This window comes from Leucoraja erinacea, chromosome 4 (assembly GCF_028641065.1).
Source record: "Leucoraja erinacea ecotype New England chromosome 4, Leri_hhj_1, whole genome shotgun sequence".
In the NCBI taxonomy this organism is placed as follows: Eukaryota; Metazoa; Chordata; class Chondrichthyes; order Rajiformes; family Rajidae; genus Leucoraja; species Leucoraja erinaceus.
The window spans coordinates 61756080-61783112 of record NC_073380.1 but is presented as its reverse complement, the minus strand read 5'-3'; the positions used below and the strand labels follow the sequence as shown (position 1 = coordinate 61783112).

Sequence of the window (27033 nt, the reverse complement as noted above, 5' to 3'; positions counted from 1 at the left end):
AGGCTGGATTTCAACTATCGTTCTTCTAAATTCCCCTTTATAATCTACCCTGGTGAGAGGGTAGACTTTCCAATTGTTGGCTAGCCAATTGTTGCAGAGGGAAATGCTATGGCAAGCTATAATAAAGTTGCCTCTGGACCCTGGAAAGTTGAAACATGCAGGAGGCCATGAAGTGTGTGTGTGTGTGTGCGTGTGTGTTGAGCCAATGCACCCAGTATGTTGTTGCATCTTTCCAGGGTCCAGACGTGTGTGTATCTTTATTATTATTGATCTATGTATTTATTTACGTACTTACTTATTAAGTGCTGCTGTTATCACACAACTGTAACAGCCAAAAAATCTTCGTGAAAAACTGTGTGGGATTTTACTGATCTTGTACTGAATGAAATTTGGTCCAGTCCAGATGCTCCTCTGGAGAAGGGATATATTGGAGTAGACCACCTTACCCAGGGCTATGCCCTTTCTTCCTGACTGTCACAGTCAACGTTGTGTAACTGGGAACTTATTGACGTGACAGAATGCAGCAACTTGGGTGTCTCAGTGCATAAATCTGATTGCATTCACAGGATAGTGTTGACATATGGTGAGAACATGTTCCCTGACTCAAAACCTTCTTTATGCTTACATGTCCATGACATGTGCTCGCAGCCCGGAGCTATGCTGGTGTTACCACTTGAATTGAAGAGACAATTAAGAGTCAACCACATTGGTGTTTCTGGAGTCACATTTTGGCCAGACAGGATAAAATGTCCATCCCTCAAGGATACTGTTGTACTATTTTTTTTTTTTTTTTTTTATTGTTACAGTCTATTTTTTCATTGTTACAAGCCTAACTTACATTCTGGATAAATGTAATTATTTGATCTAATTTCAAAGCTCCAATGACAGGATTCCAATCTGTACCTCTAAATCAATGATCCAGAACTCTGCCTGCTGGGTCAGTAATTTAAACGAGAAACTAAACCCTGCAGCTGCAGAAAAATTGAAATAGAAAAGAAAATATTTGGTAGATTGGGCCAGCACCCATGGAGTAAGATTCACAGTTAACGTTTCAGGTCAATGGCCTTTCATCAGAAAGGTAACCTACCAAGTTATTAACTGTTTCTCTGTCGACAAATGCTGCTTGTCACACTGAGTTGGTCCAGCATTAGAATCAGAGATCAAAGTGTTGTATAGCATGGAAACATGGCCCTGCAGACCAACTCATCCTTGCCGATAAGTTGCCTAACCGAGCTAGTCCCACTTGCCTGTGCCTGGGCCATATCCTCCAAACCTCTCATATCCATGTACCTGTCAACAACTACAACAAACAGAGTCATAGAGGGATATGGGCCAATTGGGTGGTGGTAATGGTTGAGTGTAGTGTAGATAGACACTGCAGCCAGCGTGAGCAAGATGAGAAGTGGGTGCTCATTTAAATGCGGTTCATTTCTATGATTCTATCTGTGGTTCTATGTTGATAGGTTAGGAGAATGGGTTAATAGTTGGGAAATTAAGGATAACATGAACAAATGTGAAAATGTTCATTTTGGAAACAAAACCAAAAGATCAGAGTGCTATTTACCTCGAGAAATACTACAAAAAGATAGAGGTAGCACAAAGAGAATTGAGAATCGTGCATAAACCATAGCTAGATCTTAATTGCTGCAAATTATAGGGAACAGACTGGGTTATTTCAAGGGTTTGGATTATCTAGGAGGAATACTTATATGGGCCACTTTACAAATCACTAGGAGATCACATTGGAAATACTGTAAACAATTCTTACCTTCCTATTTAAGGGAAGAAATTACTTCATTGAAGGTGATCTTATAGAGGTGCACAACATCTTGGGAGGAATAGATATGGTAGATGCACAGTCTTTTGCCCAGAGTAGAGGAATCGAGAATCAGAGGACATAGGTTTAATGTGAGGGGGGAGAGATTTAATAGGAACCCAAGGGGTAACTTTTTTCACACAAAGGCTGGAAGGCATATGGAACGAGCTGCCAGAGGAGGTATGTGTAAGAAGGAACTGCAATGGCGGATTTAAACCGAAAATAGACACAAAAAGCTGGAGTAACTCAGCAGGACAGGCAGCATCTCTGGAGAGAAGGAATTGGTGACGTTTTGGGTCTCAAAATGAGATTCCTTCCCTCCAGAGATGTTGCCTGTCCTGCTGAGTTACTCCACCTTTTTATGCCTATCTTCTACCAGAGGAGGTAGTTGAGGCAGGTACTATCGCAATGTTTAAGAAACATTTACACTGGTACATGGATAGGACAGGTTTAGAGTGATATGGCCAAACACTGGCAGGTGGGACTAGTGTTATTTGGGATATGTTGTTCATCGTGGGCAAGTTGGGTCGAAGGGCCTGTTTCTACACCCTAAGACACTATGACTCCAAGACTCTGAGAAGGTTCACTATGATGATCCCACATATGGAGTTTTCCTTCAAGGAACATTTAAACAGGTTGGGATACTACTCATTTGAGTTCAGACAATTTAGATAAAATCTTATTTAAAATTATAAAATCCTTAAGGGCTACACAGGGTAATTGCCGAAAGGATTTTCCCTTTTGTGAGAGTGTCCATGTCCATGGCATGTTTGCAGAATAAGAGAGTGCTTATTTAATTATTTGGGAATTAACTTATTTTCTCAGTGAATGGTGTCATTGGAAGTTCCTCAGCACATAATGTTGTACGACCAGTATACTTGGCTACATTTTTGAGATAAATAAATGTTGAATCGGTAAAATAAAATCAAGGGTGATGGGAAAATTGGAAGGTGATTCCACTGTAAAAGGAGCTTGTTAGCTTACTCTATTTCCTACATCTTATGGTAATATGGTCTGGTTAATATATCACAAAATGTATTCATCTTGAAGAAAGTGCAGTATGAATTTACCAATGATATCTAAACATTAAAGATTAAATTACGAGGTGAATATTTAAATAAGGCTTCTATTCACTAAAATGTAGAAATCTGGTATCTCAATTGGATAAGATATTAAGGACACAGACAGCATAGCACAGAAGCTGTGTATCTTGGTTCAGGTTTATGTCGAGAAACATAGCTAAAAATTAAAGTCCGGCCTTCTAGGAATGAAGTGAAGAAACACTTTTATACACAACAGTACATGGCGATTAGAGTTATAGTCTGCAAATATAAATTATTAAACAAAATTGACAGATTTGTAAAATTTAATCAAAACGTGTTAATCAACGTGGACAAAAAGAACAATGGTCAGTTTCAGGTTAAACTTATCTCACCGAATAATGAAACAGGGTCCAATTACTAAATGGTATGATTCTGTTCCTTTCAAGGTTCCGTGAGATAGAAACTTATCCTGGGTATAAAAATAGAATGACACTTGTTCACAGGTACATACATTCGCACCTGTTAAAGGATTAAACTGAGAAGACAATCGGAGAGAAAGGGAAAAATCAACAGTTATATATATTTTTAATTCATTGTTTCCTCATCATCGGTGGTATTTTAACCTGTGCGATGTTAATTGCGGGATAGAGATATATTTAAATACACACAATATTAAATTCAGCATTAACTGGGTTATTGCACAGTGTAATTTGTGTATCGTAAGAATATCTTAAAAATAAGATATAGAGTACGGTTTCATTAAGGATACCTGAACAGCGTTATCTCTCGTTTGGGAAAGAGGAACAGGAAGATATCCCCATTTCACAGAATGGAGGTGCGCGCCAGTGTTTACATTATCAACTCTAATTGTGCAATCATAAACAGAAATAGTGATGTTGCTTTCACAAGGGCAGTGTCCCTTTAAGAAGGGATTGCTCCACGAATCCAGATCCCTGGTGTCGCCGCTATTGAAACACGCTTGCGCGCCTAACATGTAAAGTACTGATTCCCAGAGAACATAATGTAGCCGCAAGGACTTCGCCGCTTGTCCTGGGGCTCAGGTGCACATTGTGCTTCCCTCGGAAATGTCCCTTTTATAAAGAGATGGATTTACTGGAGGCTGCGGAGTGCGCTGTAATGTCGATGACCATGGAGGATTTTTTTTTAACCTCGAGTGCCTCTAAAAATATCAAAGCCGTAACTCGGTAAGAGCACAGCCAAATGTCCAAATGGTCCACACATTCAAATTGTCCAAACGAGGAAGCGTAGCTTTACCAGGACAAAAAGTCGTGCATATCAATTGTCTTCTGTGTCTCCTGCGAGCACTGACGTGCCTGCCTCTTAGATAAAACGACAACTTTACAACGCCTCAGCAGAAAGATATCACTGTGTTTTAATCTCGTGTGTTACCTTGAGGAGCTCAATATGACAACTTCTGCTGGACAAATATAGCGAATTAACCACTGCACCTTTTACTACGCATCACCACCTGAACCTTGCCAAATCCAAAAAGCACTGACTAACATTTCTGAAAGATGTTCCAGTGACGTGCACCCCTCACCACCAACCGCACACCACATTTAGAGCCACCAGGGTTAAGCCACTTTCAATTTCAACAGATTCCCCATTTCAAATCATAACCACCCTCTTACCCAGAAACTGGGGATTTAATTCCCCTCACTATGTGCATTGTGTAAATTGATGACATCACGGTTAACTCCAGTTTTCGAACACCACTTTCTTCATCCCCTGTATGCAGTATTTTTCCACCCAGTGTTAAATATTCCAATTATTATTTTACGTTACCTCGAAAAGAGGGCCAATCTTGTTTTTTTCGAGGTAGGCTTGAATTCTGGTCTGCTGAGACGCCATCAAAAATATCCTCCTGTCACCGAGCGAGAGCGGGATTTTGTTTTTCCTTTACTTTTATAACATCCGAAATTGTTTAAAAATAATTCAGAACGTTAACTTTTCGGAAGGAAACAAGATTGGACAATTTAGTGCTTCACCAGTGCAACTCGCCGGCGGTGCACTTTTCCTAATTGCATCGCGGTGTAGAAGTTGTGAAAGCCGGGAGGGCGAGATGTGCTGGCACACAGGCTCAAATTGTTGCTCGCTGTTTCCTAGTCAACATAAAGCGTTGCGTCTCTCGGTTGTTCCCTAGCGACGGTTATTCCAGCGTGGAGCTGGGATCGTCGTCCGCGCAGTCGATCGGTCGGCAGCCTCGACTGTACGTGCAAGAGTCCACCCCTCCAGCCTGCCTCCTCGCTAAACTGGGAAAGGTCCGCCAGCAACAAAGCTCCGCCTCCCCTCTACAGCAATGCAAATTGCACGGGACTTTCCAGAGTCGTGGCAAATTGCACGATACTTTCAAGAGTCGTGGCAAATTGCACGATACTTTCAAGATTCGTGGCAAATTGGACGAAGCGGTATGTAACGAATCATAATTTAATTCCGAAGATGGACTCAAAGTGCTGGAGTAACTCTGCGGGTCAAGCAGCATCTATGGAGAAACGATATAGGGTGATTTCACCAAAGGTCAAATGAGCGTAGATCCCCCCTCACGTGACCGAAAAATTTAACTGGAGGACATATGTCACTTCGGTACATGTTAGTGAATGGGGAAACACGCACTTTCACACCCGTTAAAAACATGGAAAACGGCCGATATTTGAGCTGAAATTTTCTGTGCTAGTCGGGGTGACCGTGAAGCACAGCGACCTAAATTTTCAGGCAAAAAAAAAGATAGAAAGTAAGGTAATTACAAGAGGGAACTGAAGGTGGAAAAACAGCGGAAGTGCTTAGCAGACATTTGCCGTGGAGATTTAAAGATCCAAAATATCGGGAATTATCAAAAGTATCGCGTTTGCTCGCTGAATTTCATCAAAAGTAAGTCAATAATGCCTTACTTTTGATGAAATTCAGCGAGCAAACGCGATCCCTCTCCGTCTCCCTCACCCCAGTTCCCCGACTAGTTTCACTATTCTGATTAATTTTAATGTTTGTGTTCCTCGTTGTCACCTTCCCCTCAGCCAATAATGAACCATTCGATATTTCCTTGAGTAGCGTCTGCTTTGATCTGTCGTTTTCACACCTTGCCCTTCCATATATCTAGACTCCCCCTCTCCTGACTCTTAGTCTGAGGAAGGGTCGCCACCCAAAAAGTCATCCATTCCTTCTCTCCATAGTCACCCATTCCTACTCCGCCTGTCCTGCTGCGTTACTCCAGCATTTTGTCTTCTGTGTAAACCTGCATCTGCAGTTCCTTCCTACACATAATTTAATTATGATGTGTTGCCCATCATACAAATCATTGAAAGCATTTATTTATAGTAGTTACGATTTTGAACATAACTTAAAATATTAATATGGTTGAGGAACCAAAGGACTAGTTTTTGTAAAGATTTGTGATGTTAATTGTAACGTTGATAAATTGTAGCATTGATAAAACAGGCATAATAAATTTGAAAATAACTGAAAAAACACGGAACTGTGGATACACAAAGGACAAAATGCTGGAGTAACACAGCAGGTCAGGCAGCATCGTTGGAGAACATGGATAGATGACGTTACGGGTTGAGACCCTTCTTCAGACTGAGGGAAGTTTGAAGAATGGTCTCGCCCTAAATTTCACCTGTCCATGTTCTCCAGAGATGCACATTGTGAAGCCAGAGTAAGGAATGTAGGTGGAAGGGGAGGGGAAGGGGAGAAATACGTGCGAGTCCAGGTAGTGCACTGGAGAGGGGTTTTGGTTAGTTACCTGAAATTGGAGAATTCAATGCTCACACTGTTGGGTTGCAAGGTACCCAAGCTGTTCCAGTTGCATGATTCATCCTCTTGTTGTGGGTGAATGCAGGTTCTCTATTTTCCATAGTTGTGATAAATTGGACAGCATTAGGAAACCACCCTGGTACTTTCTCCTGTAACCACCCCTCTCATATCCATCCAGGGACCTCAACAGTCCTTCCAATTGAGATAGGTTCATATGCATCTCTTCTAACCTCATCCACTGCATCCTCTAGCCTTATCTACCGCATTTGGTTTTCCTGATGTGGTCTCCTTTACATTGGCGATACCAAGCGTATACTCTCTAAACACGTGCTTAGTTCTACTGGGACCTACCAAGACCTACTGGGTCTCCCAGTTGCTAACAATTTTAACTTCCCTTCCCACACTGATCTCTCCGTCCTGGGCCACCTCCATTCTCAGAGTGAGGCCACATGCGAACTGGAGGAAAAGCTGTTCATATTCCATTTGGGTAGCTTACAACCCCATGATACAAAGTACATGAGATTGGTAAAGGGATCATGTTGAGTTTGGCAAAAAATATCGGAGAATGATGTGTTGGAGGCTGGTGCGGTGAAAAGTTTGGGAATTGCTCTGCCCAGGACAATAAGGCTCTGCAGAGAGTAGTGCGTTCGGCCGAACGCACTATGGGAACTTCACTCGCCCCCCTGCAGGAATTATACATCAGGAGGTGCAACTCCAGAACAAACAAGATCATGGGAGACCCCTTCCACCCCTGCAATGGACTGTTCCAGCTGCTACGGTCAGGCAAACACCTCCGTTGCCATGCTGTGAGAATGGAGAGGTTGAGAAGGAGTTTCTTTTCAAAGGCCATTAGGATTGTAAACTCCTATCTCACCAGGGACTAACTTTTACTGTACCATTCTACTGCTTTTTTAAAAAAAGGCTGTTTTTTTCCCTTTTTCCTTTAGCCCGATATTTAATATGTAAAATAATATGTGATTCTGTTCCATTCTGTTTGTAGGTACACAAAAATGCTGGAGAAACTCAGCGGGTGCAGCAGCATCTATGGAGCGAAGAAAATAGGCAACGTTTCGTGCCGAAACCCTTCTTCAGACTGATGGGGGGTGGCGGGAAGAAAGGAAAAAGGAGGAGGAGGAGCCCGAGGGCTGAGGGATGGGAGGAGACAGCCCGAGGGCTGAGGAAGGGGAGGAGACAGCAAGGGCTAACAAAATTGGGAGAATTCAATGTTCATGCCCGCAGGATGCAGACTCCCCAAGCGGAATATGAGGTGCTGTTCCTCCAACTTCTGGTGTTGCTCACTCTGGCCATGGAGGAGACCCAGGACAGAGAGGTCGGACGGGGAATGGGAAGGGGAGTTGAAGTGCTGAGCCACCGGGAGGTCAGGTAGGTTCTTGTGGACCGAGCGGAGGTGTTCGGCGAAACGATCGCCCAGCCACCGCTTAGTCTCACCGATGTAGATCAGCTGACATCTAGAGCAGCGGATGCAATAGATGAGGTTGGAGGAGATACAGGTGAACCTCTGTCGCACCTGGAACAACTGCTTGGGTCCTTGAATGTAGTCGAGAGGAGAGGTAAAGGGACAGGTGTAGCATCTCTTGCGGTTGCAAGGGAAAGTGCCAAGGGAGGGGGTGGTACGGAATGGAAGGGAAGAATTGACAAGGGAGTTATGGAGGGAGCGGTCTTTGCGGAAGGCAGATATGGGGGGAGATGGGAAGATGTGGCAAGTGGTGGGGTCACATTGGAGGTGGCGAAAATGACGGAGGATTATTTGTTGTATGTGACGGCTGGTGGGGTGAAAGGTGAGGACTAGGGGGACTCTGCCCTTGTTGCGAGTGGGGGGATGGGGAGAGAGAGCAGTGTTGCGGGGTATGGAAGAGACCCTGGTGCAAGCCTCGTCTATGGTGGAGGAGGAGAACCCCCGTTCCCTGAAGAATGAGGACATTTCAGATGCCCTGGTGTGGAACGTATCATCCGGGGAGCAGATGCGGCGTAGACGGAGGAATTGGGAGTAGGGGATGGAGTCCTTACAGGAAGCAGAGTGGGAAGAAGTGTAGTCCAGATAGCCATGGGAGTTAATGGGTTTATAGTGGATAAGTGTATGAAGTCTGAAGAAGAGTTTCAGCCCGAAACGTTGCCTATTTCCTTCGCTCCATAGATGCTGCTGCACCCGCTGAGTTTCTCCAGCATTTTTGTGTACCTTCGATTTTCCAGCATCTGCAGTTCCTTCTTAAACACCATTCTGTTTGTAGTTTGTTTGGTTGTTTGTTTGTTTGTCTTTTTGCACAAAGTCCGCGAGCATTGCCACTTTTCATTTCACTGCACATCTCGTATGTGTATGTGACGAATAAACTTGACTTGACTTGACTTGAGGAGAGGATCAACTCTATTCCTTTTCTGTGTGAGGGAGAAAGAACAAAAACAGACATGCAGGAAATGTAGGAGACATAAGTGAAGGCTCCATCTGCAACTGCAGGGAGGTGAACATTTGGGGGGGGGGGGGGAGATAACATTTGCAACTTATTGTGCCGATTAAGTGCAGGTTGCTTTAGATCAGCAGTAGCTATACCAGGAAAATAGCATTAACAATCTGAAGACAAATCTACAGCAGAATGAGAACAAATCACACTACACTTTCAGCGATAATTGCCAGAGGAAAAATGGAAGCTGTGATTGCTGAAATCAATATTATAGCCAGATAGCTGTGAAATACCTCAAAGGAAATTGCTTTTGTATAATATCTTTCATGACCCGAGTGCACTTTACAACTAATTAATAACTTTTTACATGGTGGTCATTGTTATCTTGAAGGAGGCAGTTAATGTTTGCACAGCAAGTTCATACAAACTGCAGAATAGTAATGAGGATATTGAGATTTACTAATGTTAGCTGAGAGAGGAATACTGGCCATAATGGTTGGCATAATTTTGTACTTCAAAAGATGAGGTGGAATTTCATCAGCATGTATTGAGTCTCGTTTAAATTGTGATGAAAATCTTGGAAAGAAATATCAGGGAAGGAAAAAATAAACTGAAGATTGTACTTGTACATAACATCAAGGCAGTTAGGTAATAACTGACCTTGATATTTCATCTGCTTAAGAAGCCAACCACATTATGAGCAGTAAATGCAGTATATCAGAATAAATGATGTATTGGTCAATCATTTGAAAGTTGTCAGGGTATTATGGTGTGCAAAGTGGTGAATAAACAGATGTTATATTTACTATGATTGAATCAGAAGCTACAAGGGGAAAGACTGTTGGTGGTAGGTGAATGAGATGGGTGCCTTTGAGGAAATGGCCTCCTCAGAATTCTGAAAGGAAAACAGAGGAGATGAAGTAAGAAGAGCTGTGTAGGAAGGACCTGCAGATGCTGGTTTAAACCAAAGATGGACACAATAAGCTGGAGCAACTCAGCTGACAGGCAGCATATCTGGAGAGAAGGAATGGGCGATGCTTCGGGTCGAGACCCTTCTTCAGACTAGACAGGGGAAAGGGAAAGGGAAACGAGAGATATCAACGATTATGTAGAGAGATAAAGAACAATGAATTCAAGATATGCAAAAAAAAAAGTAACTATTACACACAGAAATTTGGCAGGTCTTATTCTGCAAAGGTGTGAGAGAGTTACTATTAAAAAGTAAGATTGATCTTTGAAATGCATATTGGCTTTAACAGGTTATTGGCTTTAACAGGTGTACATCCAGAAGATGTTACGAGTAAATTATCGTGAGAAATTTATTTTTAAAGGGAAGAAAATTAAAGTATGAGTAGTTTCCAAACTTCTACTCCCAGAATCAAGAGCAGTGGTGAGTAAAGACAAAAGACTGGGTCCCAAAGCACCTTAAATAATCCCACCTCCCAGTTTAGCAACGAACACTGCATTTGCAATTCAATACATTGCGAGCCCCCCCCCCCCCCCCCCCCCCCCCCCCCCCCCCCCCCCCCCCCCCCCCCCCCCCCCCCCACTGTGAACCCTTGAGGGGTCACTAAATTGGAGGAATGCAATTGGTCAGATTACTCTGCAGTGAGTGTGCATGGATTTAATGTGGTTAAAGCCATGTGGCTTCTCCTGTGCCATAATGACTGGACAAATAATATCATTGTATCCATTAAAACGGATCATTACTAACTTCTTCTGCCATGTTTAGTAAGTTCTGCAGCTTTATGACGTTACATTGACTCAAGATTAAAATCAATCTGTGAGTTACTATTGTTGCAAAGTGTGTGGAGGAGCAATATAACTAGGCAACCAGTTGCAATGTTTTAGTTGTATTTTCTATTTACTGCTCAATAATAATTGTGAAACAGTTGTATCACTGCAAAAAACATGCCACAGTTATTGATATCTTAAACTTCAAAGTAACACTTTCTAAATGCTAGAGTACCATAAATTATGGAGTTCTTAACAATAATCGATCATTCAGATCAGGCAGCTATCTGTGGAGATACAAAGGCAAGCTTAATGTTTCTGGTTGATAACCTTGTGTATTAAAATAACCCTATCTAAAGTTACTGTCCACCAGCTGAATCCTTCTAACATATTCTGTTTTTAATTTTGTGAGATTACATACATTATTTATATACAATATAAAAATATTCAAAAACCATTGGATAGAAACTAGTACATATTAAACTAGTAAAAGAGCAAGAAGGTATATAAATACAAAGGAGAGATTGATAAGAAACATCAAATTGAAAGTGAAGGAAAACATTAAATGGAATGAGTAAGTGGAATGGTAATGAATACATACCATTGTTTATATTTAACTCATTTGTCTCACCGAATTGTACTATTCAACTGCTGTCAACTGTTATTGTGCTAGCTAGGGGCATGTATGTCACTCCACCAAAACTAACATAACAGGAGGCTACTTTGACATTATGATTTCATTTAAATTATAAACTTGCGCTGTTGTCTATTAATGATCAACTGTGGCAAGGAGGACAGCCATTCAATCACATAAAATATATTATCAGTAAAGTGAGACAAGGGTACAAGGAGGGAAGTATAAGTGACGGAGTCAGCCAGAAGCAGACAGTGTAATAATAACTACGTCATGCATTGTCACACAGTTCAGGAAAGTTTTGTCCAATCATGTCTGTTCCGACAAATTATGAACAGCCAGACATAGCATCAGAGGACACATTGAGCTAAGCTAGTTTGCAAATTTCAATGATTTCCTCCCACATTTCATATGTGCTTGAATCACTTACATTTTGATGCCCTGTAGGTGTTTTGATGCTCTTTTACTGCCCAGTCCTCCAGCTGTATGTGCTATTTTTTAATTCTGCCTGGTATCCACAAATATTTTCAAAAATAATGCAATTATAATGACAATATCCAATTTTGGTTGCACATTGCCACCTTGAAATATTTTTATCAATCCATGCTTACAGAGTCAAACATCTGGGAGAGCTGATGGATCCTCAATCACATATTGTGGGGGGAGATGAATGATATGGTGAAGTGTGGGTGGCTACATTAGGGAAGGTAGGCATCTGGATCCTTTTTTTTCTTTTTTTAACAATAAAATGCAATATTTGGAAATAAGATCCAGGTAATTTGGATTCCTGCCTCTCAGGGTCATACAGCAAGTAGGTCCAGTATCTTTTACAAGCCAGCCCCTCATCTCATGAGTAGCCAGTTTGAACCAGGTGGCTGATATGACGTGGTCCTCAAGAGTTCTGCCCAGCAGCCAGATATCCAGTAAGCACGTGGGAGCTTCAGAAATGCAGAAAAGTCAACAGCATTGATAAATAGCCTTACAATGCCAAAACGAGTAGTATCACAGCTCCTACATATATTCATGTAACATTTAGACCTATCTGTAACATTTGGTGCCTGTCAGGTGTTCCTGTGCAGAGTGTCAACTCTGTTGGCTTTTGCAATGTCTTCAACGTCCTATACACAGTATGGTAGCTGGATTATATACAATTTGAGACTCGGTCAATTCAACTGCCTTCAAAACAGCATTAAAGTCCGTGGTGTTTCTTTGGACCACCATTGTAGGGCTCTCAAGTGCAGATTTCTCTGTATTTTATATACCTTGGCAAAAGTTTGTTCTTGAGAGCCACCCAATATGTTCACTGGGAGGAAGGAGGAAGGAGAGGACTTGGTCCGGAACTGAAGCACAGCAGGTAAATAGAGAGTTGGCCAAAGGGCTAAAGTTACTGGGTGTAATGGAAGCTTTTACCTTATTCAATAGGATTCATTAAAAGTAATCAATAATCAATGTCGCAGAAACATCCAGGTGATAGGTTGTTATTACAACTTTTTGACTACTGTTTAAGTTATTGATCTGAAGTGCTCCAGTGATGGTGGGTTGGGTTTAGTCGGGTAGGGGATGGGGATGGGACCATTACATAATTTCAGTAAGAGCATCATCATTGGAATTAGAAGGCTGCAAATTAATGAGTTCAGAAGGCAAGGGACAAAAGCTAAAAGATTAACAATGTGTGTTTTAAAGTGCTTTATTTGAATTCTAATCAATACGAACAATGAGCTGTGAGTACAGGTCGATAGTGGGAGCAGAAAAGATGTTTGAACATTCAGGGTAATGCACAGTATACATGAGCAATGAGCCAGGCACAGCTAAGGTATTCTATTCAGTTCTGGGCACGGTATTACAGGTGGAATTACACCAGAGAAGGCAAAGTACAAATTCCAAAGATGCTGCTGTTATGCAAACTTTAACTGCAAAGATTGAATTTTAGGGGATTGATTTCTTACTTCTGCGGCAATAGAGAGGTATAAAATTATGAGAAATCTTGATAGTGGATCATAAAAACATGATGAATGGTGCTACAGTAAACACGAATGAACAGGTTTATAATTCATAAAAACAACATTGATATTATGTTAAGAATTTGTAGTTTATGAGGAGGCCAGTACACATTTGCCCACTGTTGGCCAGCCATTTTGCTATGTCAGCACAACCTCAGAAAATGCATATTTTTTACATATTATTAGTGGATCAGGGACATTGGTCAGAAAAAGACCTATGTAAAGGTTGTAACATTTTGATGAATGGCTGGGAATGGCACTTTCCAGATCGTTTCTATAAATCCCCTTCAACATTAATCAAGGCGAGTGGGATTATTACTTGTTTTAGGAAGGAAGTGAAGATGCTGATTTAAACCAAAGATAGGACACAAAATGCTGGAGTAACTCAGTGGGACAAGCAGCATCTCTGGAGAGAAGGAAAGGGTGATGTTTCGGGTTGAGGCCCTTCTTCAGATTGATAGTCTCGACCCGAAATGTCACCCATTCCTTCTCACCAGAGATGCTGCCTGTCCTATTGAGTTACTCCAGCATTTTATGTCTATCTTGGAATTAGTTCTTGACAGTAGGCATGGACGCGAATTGGACGTGATCAGCCAAAGGGACTGTTTCCATGCTGGTTACCCAGTCTGCAGTTTCCTGCTTTCCCTTTCCTTTTTAGAATGAGTCAGTTGTGTAAACCAGAAATGTCCTTGGGCGAGTTCTTGGGATAAGAGAAGTCCTCTTATTATCTGTCTTCTTACAATTGAGCGTGCTTTGATAGTTGTATCCAAGTCAGTATCCAATTGAGGAATCTTCCTTAACTCTACAATCAACCAGGTGAGAGCAGATTTTAGGAATATGGCTACCAGATTTCTTAAAATGGGAATTAGTGCACCCTTGTCTAAACAGTTTATTAATCCAAGAATTTGACCAAAGAAAAACACTGCTGTTCTCTTCCCAAAAGCTTGCGGCCAGAACTGAACCACATAATATGTTGCTGTTTGCTTCCCTGACGAATTGTGCCAAAATCATAACAACATTGCGTTCATTTTGTATGACTTGTGCAAGTAGGTGATCTTCTTCTCCCCCCCCCGACATCAGTCTGAAGAAGGGTCTCGACCCGAAACGTTGCCTATTCCTTCGCTCCATAGATGCTGCCTCACCCGCTGAGTTTCAGTTCACTTTGCATGATCTATATTAAGACAGTCAAAATCTCTGCAAATATGTCAACGACCAGGGGCATTGATTTAAGATTATTTGTAGACAGACCAGAGCAGCTTTAGGTGATTTTTTTCTTCACCTCAAGGATAACGGATGTCTGAAACTCACTAACTGAAATGGTGGCAGACATAACTCCATGTGGCATTTAAAAACAATGCCTACTGATATGTCTCATCCATAGATGAAAAGTTGGGAAAGCGGTTTTAGGCTGGATTGCTCTTTGGCAACTCGAACAGACATGATGGGTCATATCCCTGTCTTCTATTGTGTAGATTGTTGTGCTTCAGTGTGCCGTATGTACAATTAATGTATTTCTCAAATTTCCTTGCCATTGGTAGGACATTAAACCGCAAAATCCTGGCAACTTCAGCGAATGGCACTGAGCTGGTGCGGTATTTTCCGAAACAACCTGCATGAAATGTGCAAATGCCATTCAATATTTTGTTCCATAAAATAGTCATTGAGATATTGAAAAATAAATCTTATCCATGCCCTTGTCACCGAATAAATGCAAATGGCAGTACCCAGAAGACTCTTGATGTACTTAGTGATCTTTAGGTGCAAGTCCATAGCTCCCTGATAGTGGCTTGCCTTCGTACATCAGGACCTTAAGTGTAAAAGTAGGCAAGTCATGTTACAGCTATATAAACTCTTTGTTAGGCGACCGTGGGTATAGATTGTGTAGAGATTCTGGTTGCTACAGCTTTAGGAAGGTTCAGTCAATGTTCACCAGGCTATTGCCCGAATTAGAGTGTTTTAGCTATAAGGAAAGTTTCGATGAACTTTTTATTCTTTTTCAATATCTTTCAAAGTACTAGATCAGTGATGAATGAAAGCACTTCATTATCCAAATACACTAGATGATCTTCCAATCATATGCATTTCTCATAGAATTAATTTAATAAACTGATTTTGAACAATAATTATTTTTATGACTACATTTAGTGCTTTAATTTATTATTTTTGTAATTATGGAGAAGGGCCTGCAGGTTAGTGTGGACTCTTCAAGTAGAATATTCTGTGAGCCTTGGGAAGAAATAAACATTATCCTTTAAAATGAGTTGCTTCAAGCATGACTTTCAGAAACAAAGTATAATTTTAGTGCACTCCATCAGAGCAGTTTTTGTATAACAGCTGTCTGAATGTTCATTAGTTGCCTATTGATAATGATCAATAGAAATATCTAAAGTGATTATACTGATCTTTTGCATTATGAAAATGTTAATTTGTGATTTATAAATTCAAATTATATACTTTCCAATTATGCACAGGAAATACTGTGTGCTCCAGTTTCAAGTCTTCATGTAATGAATTGAGAACTGCATATATCAGAATAAGCTTAAGAAAATGGTTTTCGCCAAAAACCTTGCATGTGAAATCTTTAACTCTTAACATTTTCTGTAGGAAGTGAGCTCCTACATGTACAGTTGTCTTACTGTGAAAATTCTGACTTCGCAGTTTCACTGTATTTTATATGCACCAAAAATTGGATTGTTCCTAAATAGTTAACATGCACTACTCCAAGGACAATCAGACTAAATGTCCATACATGGTTTGAATTATCAAACTGTCCTTTAGCTGTGAATGACTGAGTCATAATCACCTATGACTCAATTCCATGCATCATTCTTGGGCTGATCATCACTTATTTTCTCCATACCACTGCTGGCAATTTATTCCAAGTGCTAATATGCAGCAGAGGATCTGGAGCGTTGAAGTTACCAGCTGTTTTGTGGAAAAAATCTCAACTAACAGTCACAACACATTTAATCAAATGTATGGCAAACATCGCTACATTTAGTATACTGCAAAGTATATTGTACAAAAGTTTGCATTTTCTATGCATGGGCTCAATTGTCTAGACATAATCAAAAAAATAGCATATGCAACAACCATTTGTGTCTGCACATGTAGAATTAAATGAGGAAATCATGAAGGTTCTGTTAGCGGTGACTTAAGGTTCCATAGAGGCAGCTTCACAGATAGAAACAAATAGAAAATGTCCATTTGACAAGAACATAAAAAGACAAATGTTTTTTTATAAATATCATTCAAATCTCATTGTAAATTTCGTTGAATGATCTGCATTAAACCAAAATTAACACCAAGCAGTCTTACTGATATTCAAAAAAAATCTACGGATGTATTTTTGTTCCCTGAATTTGCAATTTACAAATATTATGCTTTGATCAGAATTAATTCAGTTTGATAAATTATCATGATATTTTGACTTTGCTTTAATCTTATCAGTATTGTTTGTAAAATGTTTATACCTTAGCTCTTCCTGTTCAGGCTGCTTGATGATACCTGGAGTATTGCGGCAAGCCGCAGCCAGACCCATCAGCAGGCCCAGAGAAATGACCCCGCCCGGTAGGTCCAGCTCGCCCACCGTGGACAAAGGAAGATGGTTCCAACCAGAAAGCCCAGAGACCGCCGTGGATAGAGGACCCGCACCGTAGACCAGAGCTCGCCCAGAAGGCCTGGCCTGCCCGCCTAAAGTAGAAGGATTCGGACAAAGTGCCAGTAAACAGACTGTTTGTGGGAGGGAGTGCAGTGCATTGATGGTGGAGTGAGCCACTGGAGGCCATGCAACAGTCTGGGGGTCGGCTGGACCGGGCGCCGTTACAAGAAGCTGAGCATATGGGGTAGCAGCAGTGGAGGACACCGCAGCTAAGCTTTGCCAAGCCAACCCTGTAATTCCAACAGGACAACGGGCCTTCATGGTTAGGCCAAGAACCGTGCACTTGCATCAACGGACTTGAAAATTGACCCAAACGTGCGACTATATCAGTATACTTCTGCTATACTCTTGTATTGTATCTGAGATGCTTAATAAGTGATACTTTTTCTGAACTGTATACTAAAATGAGTTTCACTGTGCCTCGGTACATGTGACCAATAAAGTACCATACCATCTCTGTATGAAGTCCCTGTAGCTGCAATGTGACCTAAATTGATGTAAGGAAAGATTACATACACACCACATAGATCAAGAACTTTCTGGACCTCTTCCTTCAAGATCAATGATGAGCATTATTATATTGTTGACATCTGAAACCCAGTGCTATATTTTTGTAAATTTGCATTTGTTTAAACCATAATTGTCTTTATTTATTTAAAATTCATATGATTATTGTATCTTGCACATTTCATTTTCAGTTGAATTTATTTGCATTTCTACAACAATATACTTAAAATGTAAAGAAAATGTAACAGTTTTGCTTTAAATACAATGTTCCAATTTCTGCAACATGTTTAATATATAAGTATGATTAAATAGTCAGTATAATTTAACAATATATCACACTATACTGTAATTATGTATTTACAGAGAAAGTTTTTTTTTAAAGGTATACAGGCATCAGTTTAAAAGTTTCTCAGAGAAAAGGAAACGTGATGTACATTGAACTAAAATGCATTGTGGTACATATGCAGTGCTAAGACAGTAAGGAATTCAAAGCCTTAATTTTAACCATCAAGCTCATAACATTCAGAAACAATCATTATTTTCAGAACAAGTTTTCTCCGTGGCTTTATCCAAACAAAACATCATTGCATCAATAGAAGTTAAGCCGCACAAGGTACATAAAGCCTAATGGAATTTTTTAACATCTTAATACTCTACTAAACATCAAGGCATTCAATGGACTTGGAAGGAAATTGTATTTTATGTTTAACCTTCCATTCTCAACAATTTTCTATTTAGCAACAAGAATGCAGATATCAGAAAACAAATAAACTCTTATAATTTACTTAATAATAATGCAAGAAAAATAATCTGCTCTTTAGTTAATTATTTTTGCATTACTTGTCTGACAGTTGAAGATCACAATATTTCATTATAAATTTGCAGCGAATGCACTCTCACAAAACTACCCCCACTCACCCTACATTTTGATTTCCTATTTTCATTGTAATAATCTCTCAGCACCTTCGCCACAGAAAATACAGAGGAAATGTCAGAAAAGGCAACTTGGACATTTCTGGCAAATCTAACTATACTGGTTAACAATAATTGTACTTTGTGATGCATCTCAAAACCACATGGACTTGGACTGACCCAGGTTGAATTAATGGTTAATTGAATTTTTTGTGAAAAATGTGACCTCCTTTGCTTATTTTATCTTTTGCCAGCTTGATTACAATAGACTTTAGAATGTAGGTAAGCAAAGTGATGATTCAGGCAGATTCCACATTAAGAACTAATACAATCAAATTTTTACTATATTTCTTCCCTAATGCCATCTCCCAGTTCGAATTCTATGAGTTAGTGCAAAATTAAAATACTTGAAATATGAACCACAAATCTCAATACAAGTTAACAGAACATTTAGATCAAATCATGTATTTGTTTATTATAATTTTAACACGTATATTTAAAAAAATGTAAATCTAACATACTATTGGCCAAGAGTAATGTAATTGAAAATATTTAGAAAGAAATATTCCTATGAATAATGGAAGTAATTATCTTCTAGCTCATCCAGTGGGAAACTGACAAGAAACCAACTGCATCCCACCTGCCAGAAGGCAAAAATCAGAGTGTGCTTAAAACGGGTAGTAGATCAATGCCATCTGTTTTCTGACAGATATGTTAAGCTAAAATTAGATTAAATAATTTCACATATTCTAAAAATTAAAAACAATGCTTTATTATACAAATGTTTCAGAGTCATCAAGCAACTTTAAAATGGGAAGCAACATACTGCAGGTTTGCCTGCTTTAGTGAAATTACGCAGTGGTCAGTCCCTAGTCCTATAGGAAACTAGGTCGGGGGGAAAAACACACGATTTTACATTAATGTTTCAGATTTTGACATTTCAGACATTAATCCGAGTCTGATTTTAACATTCATGGGCAATGAATTGACTTAATTTTTAATGTTTAAATAGGTGTGCTACACACCCAATAAAATATACATTTGTCGGTAGCAGCAGTTTCTAGAACCAGCTTATCATATACTTGCCTATAATGATAATTCTTAAAGCAAATTATTTACTTATTAATCAGGAATAGAGCATGCTACAGGGAAAGTAATATAAATACAACACTTTGAAAAGTGAGTTTCATCCTCAGAATCTTTCCAGCAATAGGATTTCACAAATTTTTGATGCACTACATGTTTGTTTTGTTTTGCCCAAGTGAATGTCACAACAAATTTAAATGTACTATATTATTGCCTTAAAGAAAAACGACTGTAATTTTCCACCTTTCAGAACTATTATAACCTAACACCATTTGATTAAGTGGGTAGCTTAATCAGACCGAGACATAGTCGCCTTGACAGTCACAGGGGATCACAGGAAGACAAAGGATGGGCTAACAATAAAATGATCAACAAGAAGAACACCAATTTTTAGCTTGATTAAAAGCTTAATGAAATATAAAGGTTGGTTTGGTGTTTGCTTAGCAAAAAGGGATATTCTTAATAAATACAAGTCACAGAATTGTATATTTTTTGAAATAGAGAACAAAATCATTTAGGTCACTGCATTCCTGCTTGAATGGGACACAACCAATTGGCCCTTATGGAAAGATATCACTGACCCTGACTTAATCAGCTAAGTTACATGATTATCGTCCATAAACCTGCAATTGCCATCAGAATACAAGAGCATTTGACTATGCATCTGTGAAGCCAAATATTTGAAGGCAATCGTTTTTCAAGTAGCAAATTATAACCACTTCTTATTCAAAATGACAGCCATCATCTGTGTACCTTCCACATGATTGTACATTTTAACACAATCTAGAGCTACATAAAAAAAGGCATAATTTTTCCATGTTTGACACCATAATCCCATCTAAACTCTTCTCCAAACTCCTGGACCTTGTAGGAGTCAGTACCCCACCTGCCTCTGGAACCTCAACTTTCTGACCACAATATAAGAGGATAGGTGACAAAACATCCTCTACAATAATTCTCAACACTGGTTACCTGCAATGCACACATTCTCAATCCGTCACTTTACTTCCTGCACAATCATGACTGTGCAGCCAGTCAGCTCTATCTCCATCTGCAAGTTTGCAGATGACACCATTGTAGTTGGCTGGATCTCAAACAATGACAAGATGGAGTACGTAAAGGGAATGGATAGTGTAAACAACAACCTCTCGCTCAATGTCAGCATGACAAAGGAGTCAGTTATTGACTTTAGGAAGTGTGGTGGAATACATGTCCCAAATAGCGTCAATAATGCTTGTTAAATGTAAAAATTATACCTAGTGGGTGTAGGATAGTGTTAATGTGCGGGGATCGCTGGTCGGCGTGGGCCCAGTGGGCCGAAAGGTCTGTTTCTGCGCTATATCTCTAAACTAAACAAAAATCACCAACAATCTGCCCTGAACCAACTACAATGACACAACACTACCAAGGCCAATAAAGTGCACTAACACCATTACTTCCTCAGGGGTCTATAGAGGTTTGATATGTCTCCAACAACTCTTCTCAACTTCTACAGATGCACCATTGAAAGCATGCTATCGGGTTGCATCACAACTTGGTTTAGGAAAAATGCCAGGATAGCAAGAAATTGCAGAGAAATGTGGATGTTGCCTGGTCCATACACAAAGCAGACTCCCATCATCAACGCTTCACACTGCCTTGGGAAAGCAGCCAACATAATCAAAGATTTTTTTCAATTTGACCATTCCCTCCTCCCCTCTCCCATTAGGCAGAACATACAAAAGCTTCTAACACCAGTCTCAGGAATAGCTTCTTCCCCTCTGTTACCAGACTATAGGGTGGTCCTCCCATAAATTAGTTGGTAATCCTTATCTTCCAACCTACCTTCAATATGAACATTGGACCTTTTCTCTGTAACTGTAACACTACAATGCTGTAAAACTATATTTTGTATTCTGGTATATTTCTCCTTCCACAACCTTTGTGCTTGTGAATGGCCTGGTTGTACTTGTGTATAATATGATCTGACTTACTTGGATAGTGCACAAACAAAAGTTTTCACTGTATCTCAGTACACTTGACAATAATAAAGAAACACTAATAATTTGTTACATTGAAGTAGGTAGATAAAATAGTGTAAGGCAAAAAGACCCACAAGCGAGACCATAAAGTTATTTTTGGACCATAAAGTTATTTTTGCACCTTAATAAGTAAAAATCTTTGTCCTGAGAGAATGTTACCTGATATTACTGTCCATTATACAAATTAAAGTTTTCTAAATCAGTTCCTATCTAATGAGAAGCACGTCCAAATCTTTATATATGCATTTACATTTTGCATGCATTAAATGAATGAATGCATGTTCAAGTGTTAAGTGTTTACAATATATGCAAGATGGTAAGTCTTCTGCAAAAGAAAACTGCATCACATTTCCTTCTTGACAATATGAACAAATACTACTGGTTTATGTCCTCTGCTTTCCAATCTCAAAGTACAAATACTGCCACAGAGGATTCCACATAAAAGAAGAAACTGGGACAGTGATTTCTTTACAACATTAAAAAACAACTACTGCATATTTTATCACATAGAAACAACATATTGGGTCCTGGGTCTAAGTGTGTAACATAATCTCAGTTTTGATGAGATAAGATGAAACTGTACTTGTGCTATTTAAAACATCTGAATCCCTTGGTAACGTTGCAGTCTTTTCACGAGCTCTCAGCTATCTGCAAAGAGCTTAGGACAAACATCTGACTATAATGCACTTTTGTTAATGTTCATAGGCTGAAAATAGACAGTTACAATATAATTTTAAATAGTGAAATTGTTCAAATATACAAAACTGTATCAACAAATTATTGTTTACTATTTTAAAAAGTAAAGACGAAAGGAATGTATAAGTTCAAGCTCACGATACATTTTGAAATTGATAGTTAATGAAAGAAAATTATGCTTAAAAATATGACGTTAAGCAATAATTAACTTTAAAATTAAACAACAACCCTAGTTTGAGTCTGTTCAGTGTGGCAAAGAAAGGCATTTATGCCAGTTTGAGAGTCTGAGGTTTATCTTAGAAAATTTTATAAAATCAGCACATTTTACCGGAACTGCCCAGCAATATCTTGTTTGCAAGCCAGGATTATACTATCTACAATGACAATTCTTGAATTGTTGTTGAAGAATGTATGTTCAGATATCTCCAAGTTAAAAGTTGAAGCAAGAATCTTCAAGCATCACCATCAGGAGGAGGCTGACACAGCTTGTATAATCTAGAAGAAACAAATGCCAATGTTTCAATAATTGTAGTGTCAATAATTGTAGTTTATTAAGCAATCGAAAGACAGCACTGGACCAAACTAAATCATCACATCACACCACATTGAGGCCTGCCATTAATAAGTAATGTGTACTGCAGTTCATTGGATTTTTACTGGATTTGTAACCAATGCACATTGCTACAGTGGATGGACTAAACACAAAAATGGAAGCACACTACCAGGCCCCTCAACCCTGCCATGTTATTCAATACAACCATGGCTAATATATGCAGGCCTTAACTTTTCTTTTGTTCCATATTCACATAACCCTCCAACAACTCCAACATATTTCAAATACTTATCTCTCTATTTTAAGTATATTTAATGATCTGACCTCCACCTTTTAGGAGGCAGAGAATTCCAGAGATTTCATACTCTGAGTGTAAAAAATGTGTGCACCAGAATCTTAAATTGACATTTGGTTATTTTGTAGTGTCACATTGTCCATGACTCTCCCACAAGTTAAAACAGCTCAATATATAACCTGTCAAGTCCCTTTAGGGTCTCATATCTTTGAATAAGGTCACCTTCTTGTTCTTCTAAACCCCAAATGCAGACTCAAACTGCCTAGTGTCTCTTGATAGGGTCAAACTGCCATGCCAAGACTTAGTCTGACAAATCCTCATGTGGAGTGCCCCAATGCAATTGTGTATTTTTGTTTAAACAAAGGACTAACATTGCACAATGTTCCAGGTGTAACTTCACCAACATCCTTTACAAAACTTGCTATTCTTAAATTTAAACCCCTTTGTAATGAAATGCTAACATGCCCTTCTTAAATATTTGTTGGTCCTGCTACCTATTTTCCATCTATGTACTGGAACACTATGTAGATCACCCAGAATTTCTCACCCTTGCAGTTTCTCTCCATTTAGGAATAATCTGCCTTTAGAATCCTCTTACCGAAAAAATGGATGACTCACAATTCTGCACATTCAATTCTATTTTTGCCCATCATTCAATCTACCTTTATCTTGTTTCTGAATCACAATGTTCTCATCATTGTATCTGCAGCCATTTAAGAGTCCCAGAGCCTCACAGCACAGAAACAGGTTATTTGCCTCACCTTACCCAGGCAACCAAGTTGGCATACTGATGAGTCCTCCCAATCAGAAGTGATTGGTGCTTTTCTTTACATTCAGAAAGCTCTTTGCAAATGTGAGAAAATACAAGGTAAATTAAGATATAAGGGTTGTGTATTTAAAGACAGTAATTATGTATTTGGCCATGAGTTTTCGTTGATAATAAAAGTTCTATTTTAAATTCAATATGCTGCCAATATGCAAATTGATATTCAATTCAATTCAACTTTAATGTCATCGCACAAATACAAGTATGAGTACAACGAAATGCAGTTTTGCGTCAGTCCGTAGTACTTGTGCATAAAGAAATTTTAAAAAAAAAGAGAGAAGATACAGAATAATCAAAAAATACAGAATAATTAAACAATGGGGACGGAGGGGCCGGAGAAATCTATCGGCGGGACTCCGAGTTCAGCAATGTAATTGTATTATTGTAGAAGCTGTTCCTCATCCTACTAGTACGTGACCTGAGGCTCCTGTACCGCCTCCCTGATGGGAGGAGGGCAAATAGTCCATGGTTGGGGTGTGAGGGGTCTTTGATGATCTTCCCAGCCCGTCTCAGACACCGTTTTCGGTGGAGAGCATCCATGGCAGGGAGCGGGGCACCGATGATGTGCTGCGCGGTTTTCACCACCCGTTGTAGTGCCTTCCTGTCCGCAGCAGTGCAGCTGCTGTACCATACCATGAAGCAGGTGGTCAGGATACTCTTTATGGTACAGTGGTAAAAGTTGGTCAGGATCCGGGGGGACAGGTGGGCTTTCTTGAGCCTCCTCAGGAAGTAAAGGCGCTGCTGTGCCTTTTTGATCAGCTTGGAGGTGTTGAGGGACCAGGACAAATCCACCGAGATATGGACTCCGAGGAATTTATAGCTGGAGATGCGCTCCACCTCAGTCCCGTTTATATGGATGGGGGTATGACTGCCTCCTCCGGTCTGCCTGAAGTCGACAATAATCTCCTTCGTCTTTTTGAAGTTGAGGACGAGGTTATTGTTGGCACACCAGGCTGTCAGGTGCTGGATCTCCTCCCTGTAGGCTGACTCATCATTGTCACTGATCAGTCCTACTACCGTGGTATCGTCAGCAAACTTAATAATGGCGTTGGATCCGTACTTTGGGATGCAGTCGTGGGTGAAGAGGGAGTAAAGGAGAGGGCTGAGCACACAGCCCTGTGGCACTCCGGTGTTCAGTGTTATAGTGGAGGAGGTGAGGTTATTGACCCTAACAGACTGTGGTCTGTTAGTGAGGAAGTCCAGTGTCCAGTTGCAGAGGGAGGTGGAGATGCCAAGTCCACTGAGTTTGGTGATCAAGCTGGCGGGGATGACGGTGTTAAAGGCAGAGCTGAAGTCAATGAACAGCAGCCTGATGTAGGAGTTGTTGTAGTCCAGGTGGGTCAGGGCAGAGTGTAGGGCCGCCGATATGGCGTCCTCTGTAGACCTGTTGGTCCGGGAGGCAAACTGATGGGGGTCCAGTGTGGGGGGGAGGCAGGCTTTGAGGTGAGCCAAGATCAGCCGCTCAAAGCACTTTGCAATGACAGGGGTGAGTGCCACTGGGCGGAAATCGTTGAGACTCCCTGTAGCTGACTGTTTGGGCACTGGCACGATGGTTGATGTCTTGAGGCAAGTGGGGACAACACCCTGGGCCAGTGAGAGATTGAAAATGTCGGCGAGGACTGGGGATAGTTGTCCAGCACATGCCCTAAGCACCCGGCCAGGGATGCCATCGGGGCCGGCAGCTTTGCGCTCATTCACCTTGCTCAGTGCATCTTGTACAGCAGAGGTGGAGAGGCTGAGAGGTTGTTCATTCGGGGGTGGAGCAACTTTAATGGCTGGGGTTTTGTTGACGAGCATAGAAGTGGTTTAGCTCGTCAGGCAGGGTGGCGTTGTCTGGGGGAGGGGTGTTAACTTTCTGGTAATCGGCAAGGGATTTGATTCCTTGCCACATGCGCCTGGGGTCAGAGTTGTTATGGAAATGCTCCTCAATCCGCCGTTTATGATTGAGTATACTCAAACATATTTCCATAAAACTCATTGAGTGGATGCTTTGGACACTATTTTACTAGAACATTCATAACAGTTTTTGTCACCAACTATAAGAGTCCAATTATATTTAAATTAAATGCATCCTAAAGTGCTCTAAGATATGAAATGAATATAATTGAATCCATCGTGGCAGAATTAGGAATAGTGGCTTGAAGGCTGCTCAAAAAGACAGATTTCACAAAACATTTAAGGATGGCAAGGGAAATAAAGGCAAATTGGTTCTTGGAGGAAACTATAAGAGTAGATTCCAAGAGTCTTCATTAGTAATAGGATGAGTGGAAGGATTGGTGGAGGGTCTAAAGATAAGTTGGGGGAAAGGACTGAAAAGAGAAAAAAATGAGACATTTGAATTAACATTTTAAGATGCAGGTATGTGCCTGGCACTAGCAGTTGCTGCCCTCATACATATAAAAACAGAAAATGCTGAAAATACTCAGCAGGTCAGGCAGCATCTGTGAAAAGAGAAACAGTTAACATTTCAGGTCTAGACCCTTTGATACATCTCAAGATGTGCAGTCAATTTCACCGGCCTAAACCCTCCCAGATTCCAATGACAAGTAGAGAAGGATTGTACGACCTCAGAACAGACCAACTACCTCCACACCACCCCACCTCACACCCCACCCTGTGCACCCAAACATCCCCTGAAAGCCTTTGAAACCTCTTAGTGCCCATTTCATTGCTTCGTTGGCTGTGATAGCAAGGATTTTTAGATCCTTCTGAGCATCTTTGATAGTCAGAAATGCTTAAAATAATTAAAAATGAAACAAATAGAATCAGCAAAGAGACTAAAGAAAAGTATAAATAATTTTGCAAGGAGAAATGTGCCTTCTGTTCTCATTTCCTCAATGTATCACAATAAATTCCATTGAAATCCATGGGATCCTGGATCTAATGTGGTGCAGGATCAGACAGCTGTATTCCCAATATAAATACTGGGCAACCTGACCTCCATTGCATAGCTCCATCAGGAGTCCCCAATAAAGGAAAACATACATCTGCCAGTATTATTCCTTATGTTTGGAACATCCATGTGTGAAAGTCCCAGAGTAGGCAGATCCAATTACCAACA

The 27033-nt window shown here is 40.2% G+C and overlaps 2 protein-coding genes across 2 annotated transcripts in view; both read right to left on the bottom strand.

Annotated features, from left to right (window-relative positions):
* LOC129696054 (uncharacterized protein C8orf34 homolog) overlaps positions 1-5263 on the bottom strand; it is a 64040-nt gene extending 58777 nt beyond the window's left edge. The window contains exon 1 of the mRNA XM_055633461.1: positions 4666-5263. Within this exon, the coding sequence (XP_055489436.1) occupies positions 4666-4731 (66 nt within the window). The 5' untranslated portion in view covers positions 4732-5263. The remainder of the gene's footprint in view (positions 1-4665) is intronic.
* A 12020-nt stretch (positions 5264-17283) lies between these two features.
* prex2 (phosphatidylinositol-3,4,5-trisphosphate-dependent Rac exchange factor 2) overlaps positions 17284-27033 on the bottom strand; it is a 317095-nt gene continuing 307345 nt past the window's right edge. Inside the window, exon 40 of the mRNA XM_055634430.1 lies at positions 17284-22793. Within this exon, the coding sequence (XP_055490405.1) occupies positions 22751-22793 (43 nt within the window). The 3' untranslated portion in view covers positions 17284-22750. The remainder of the gene's footprint in view (positions 22794-27033) is intronic.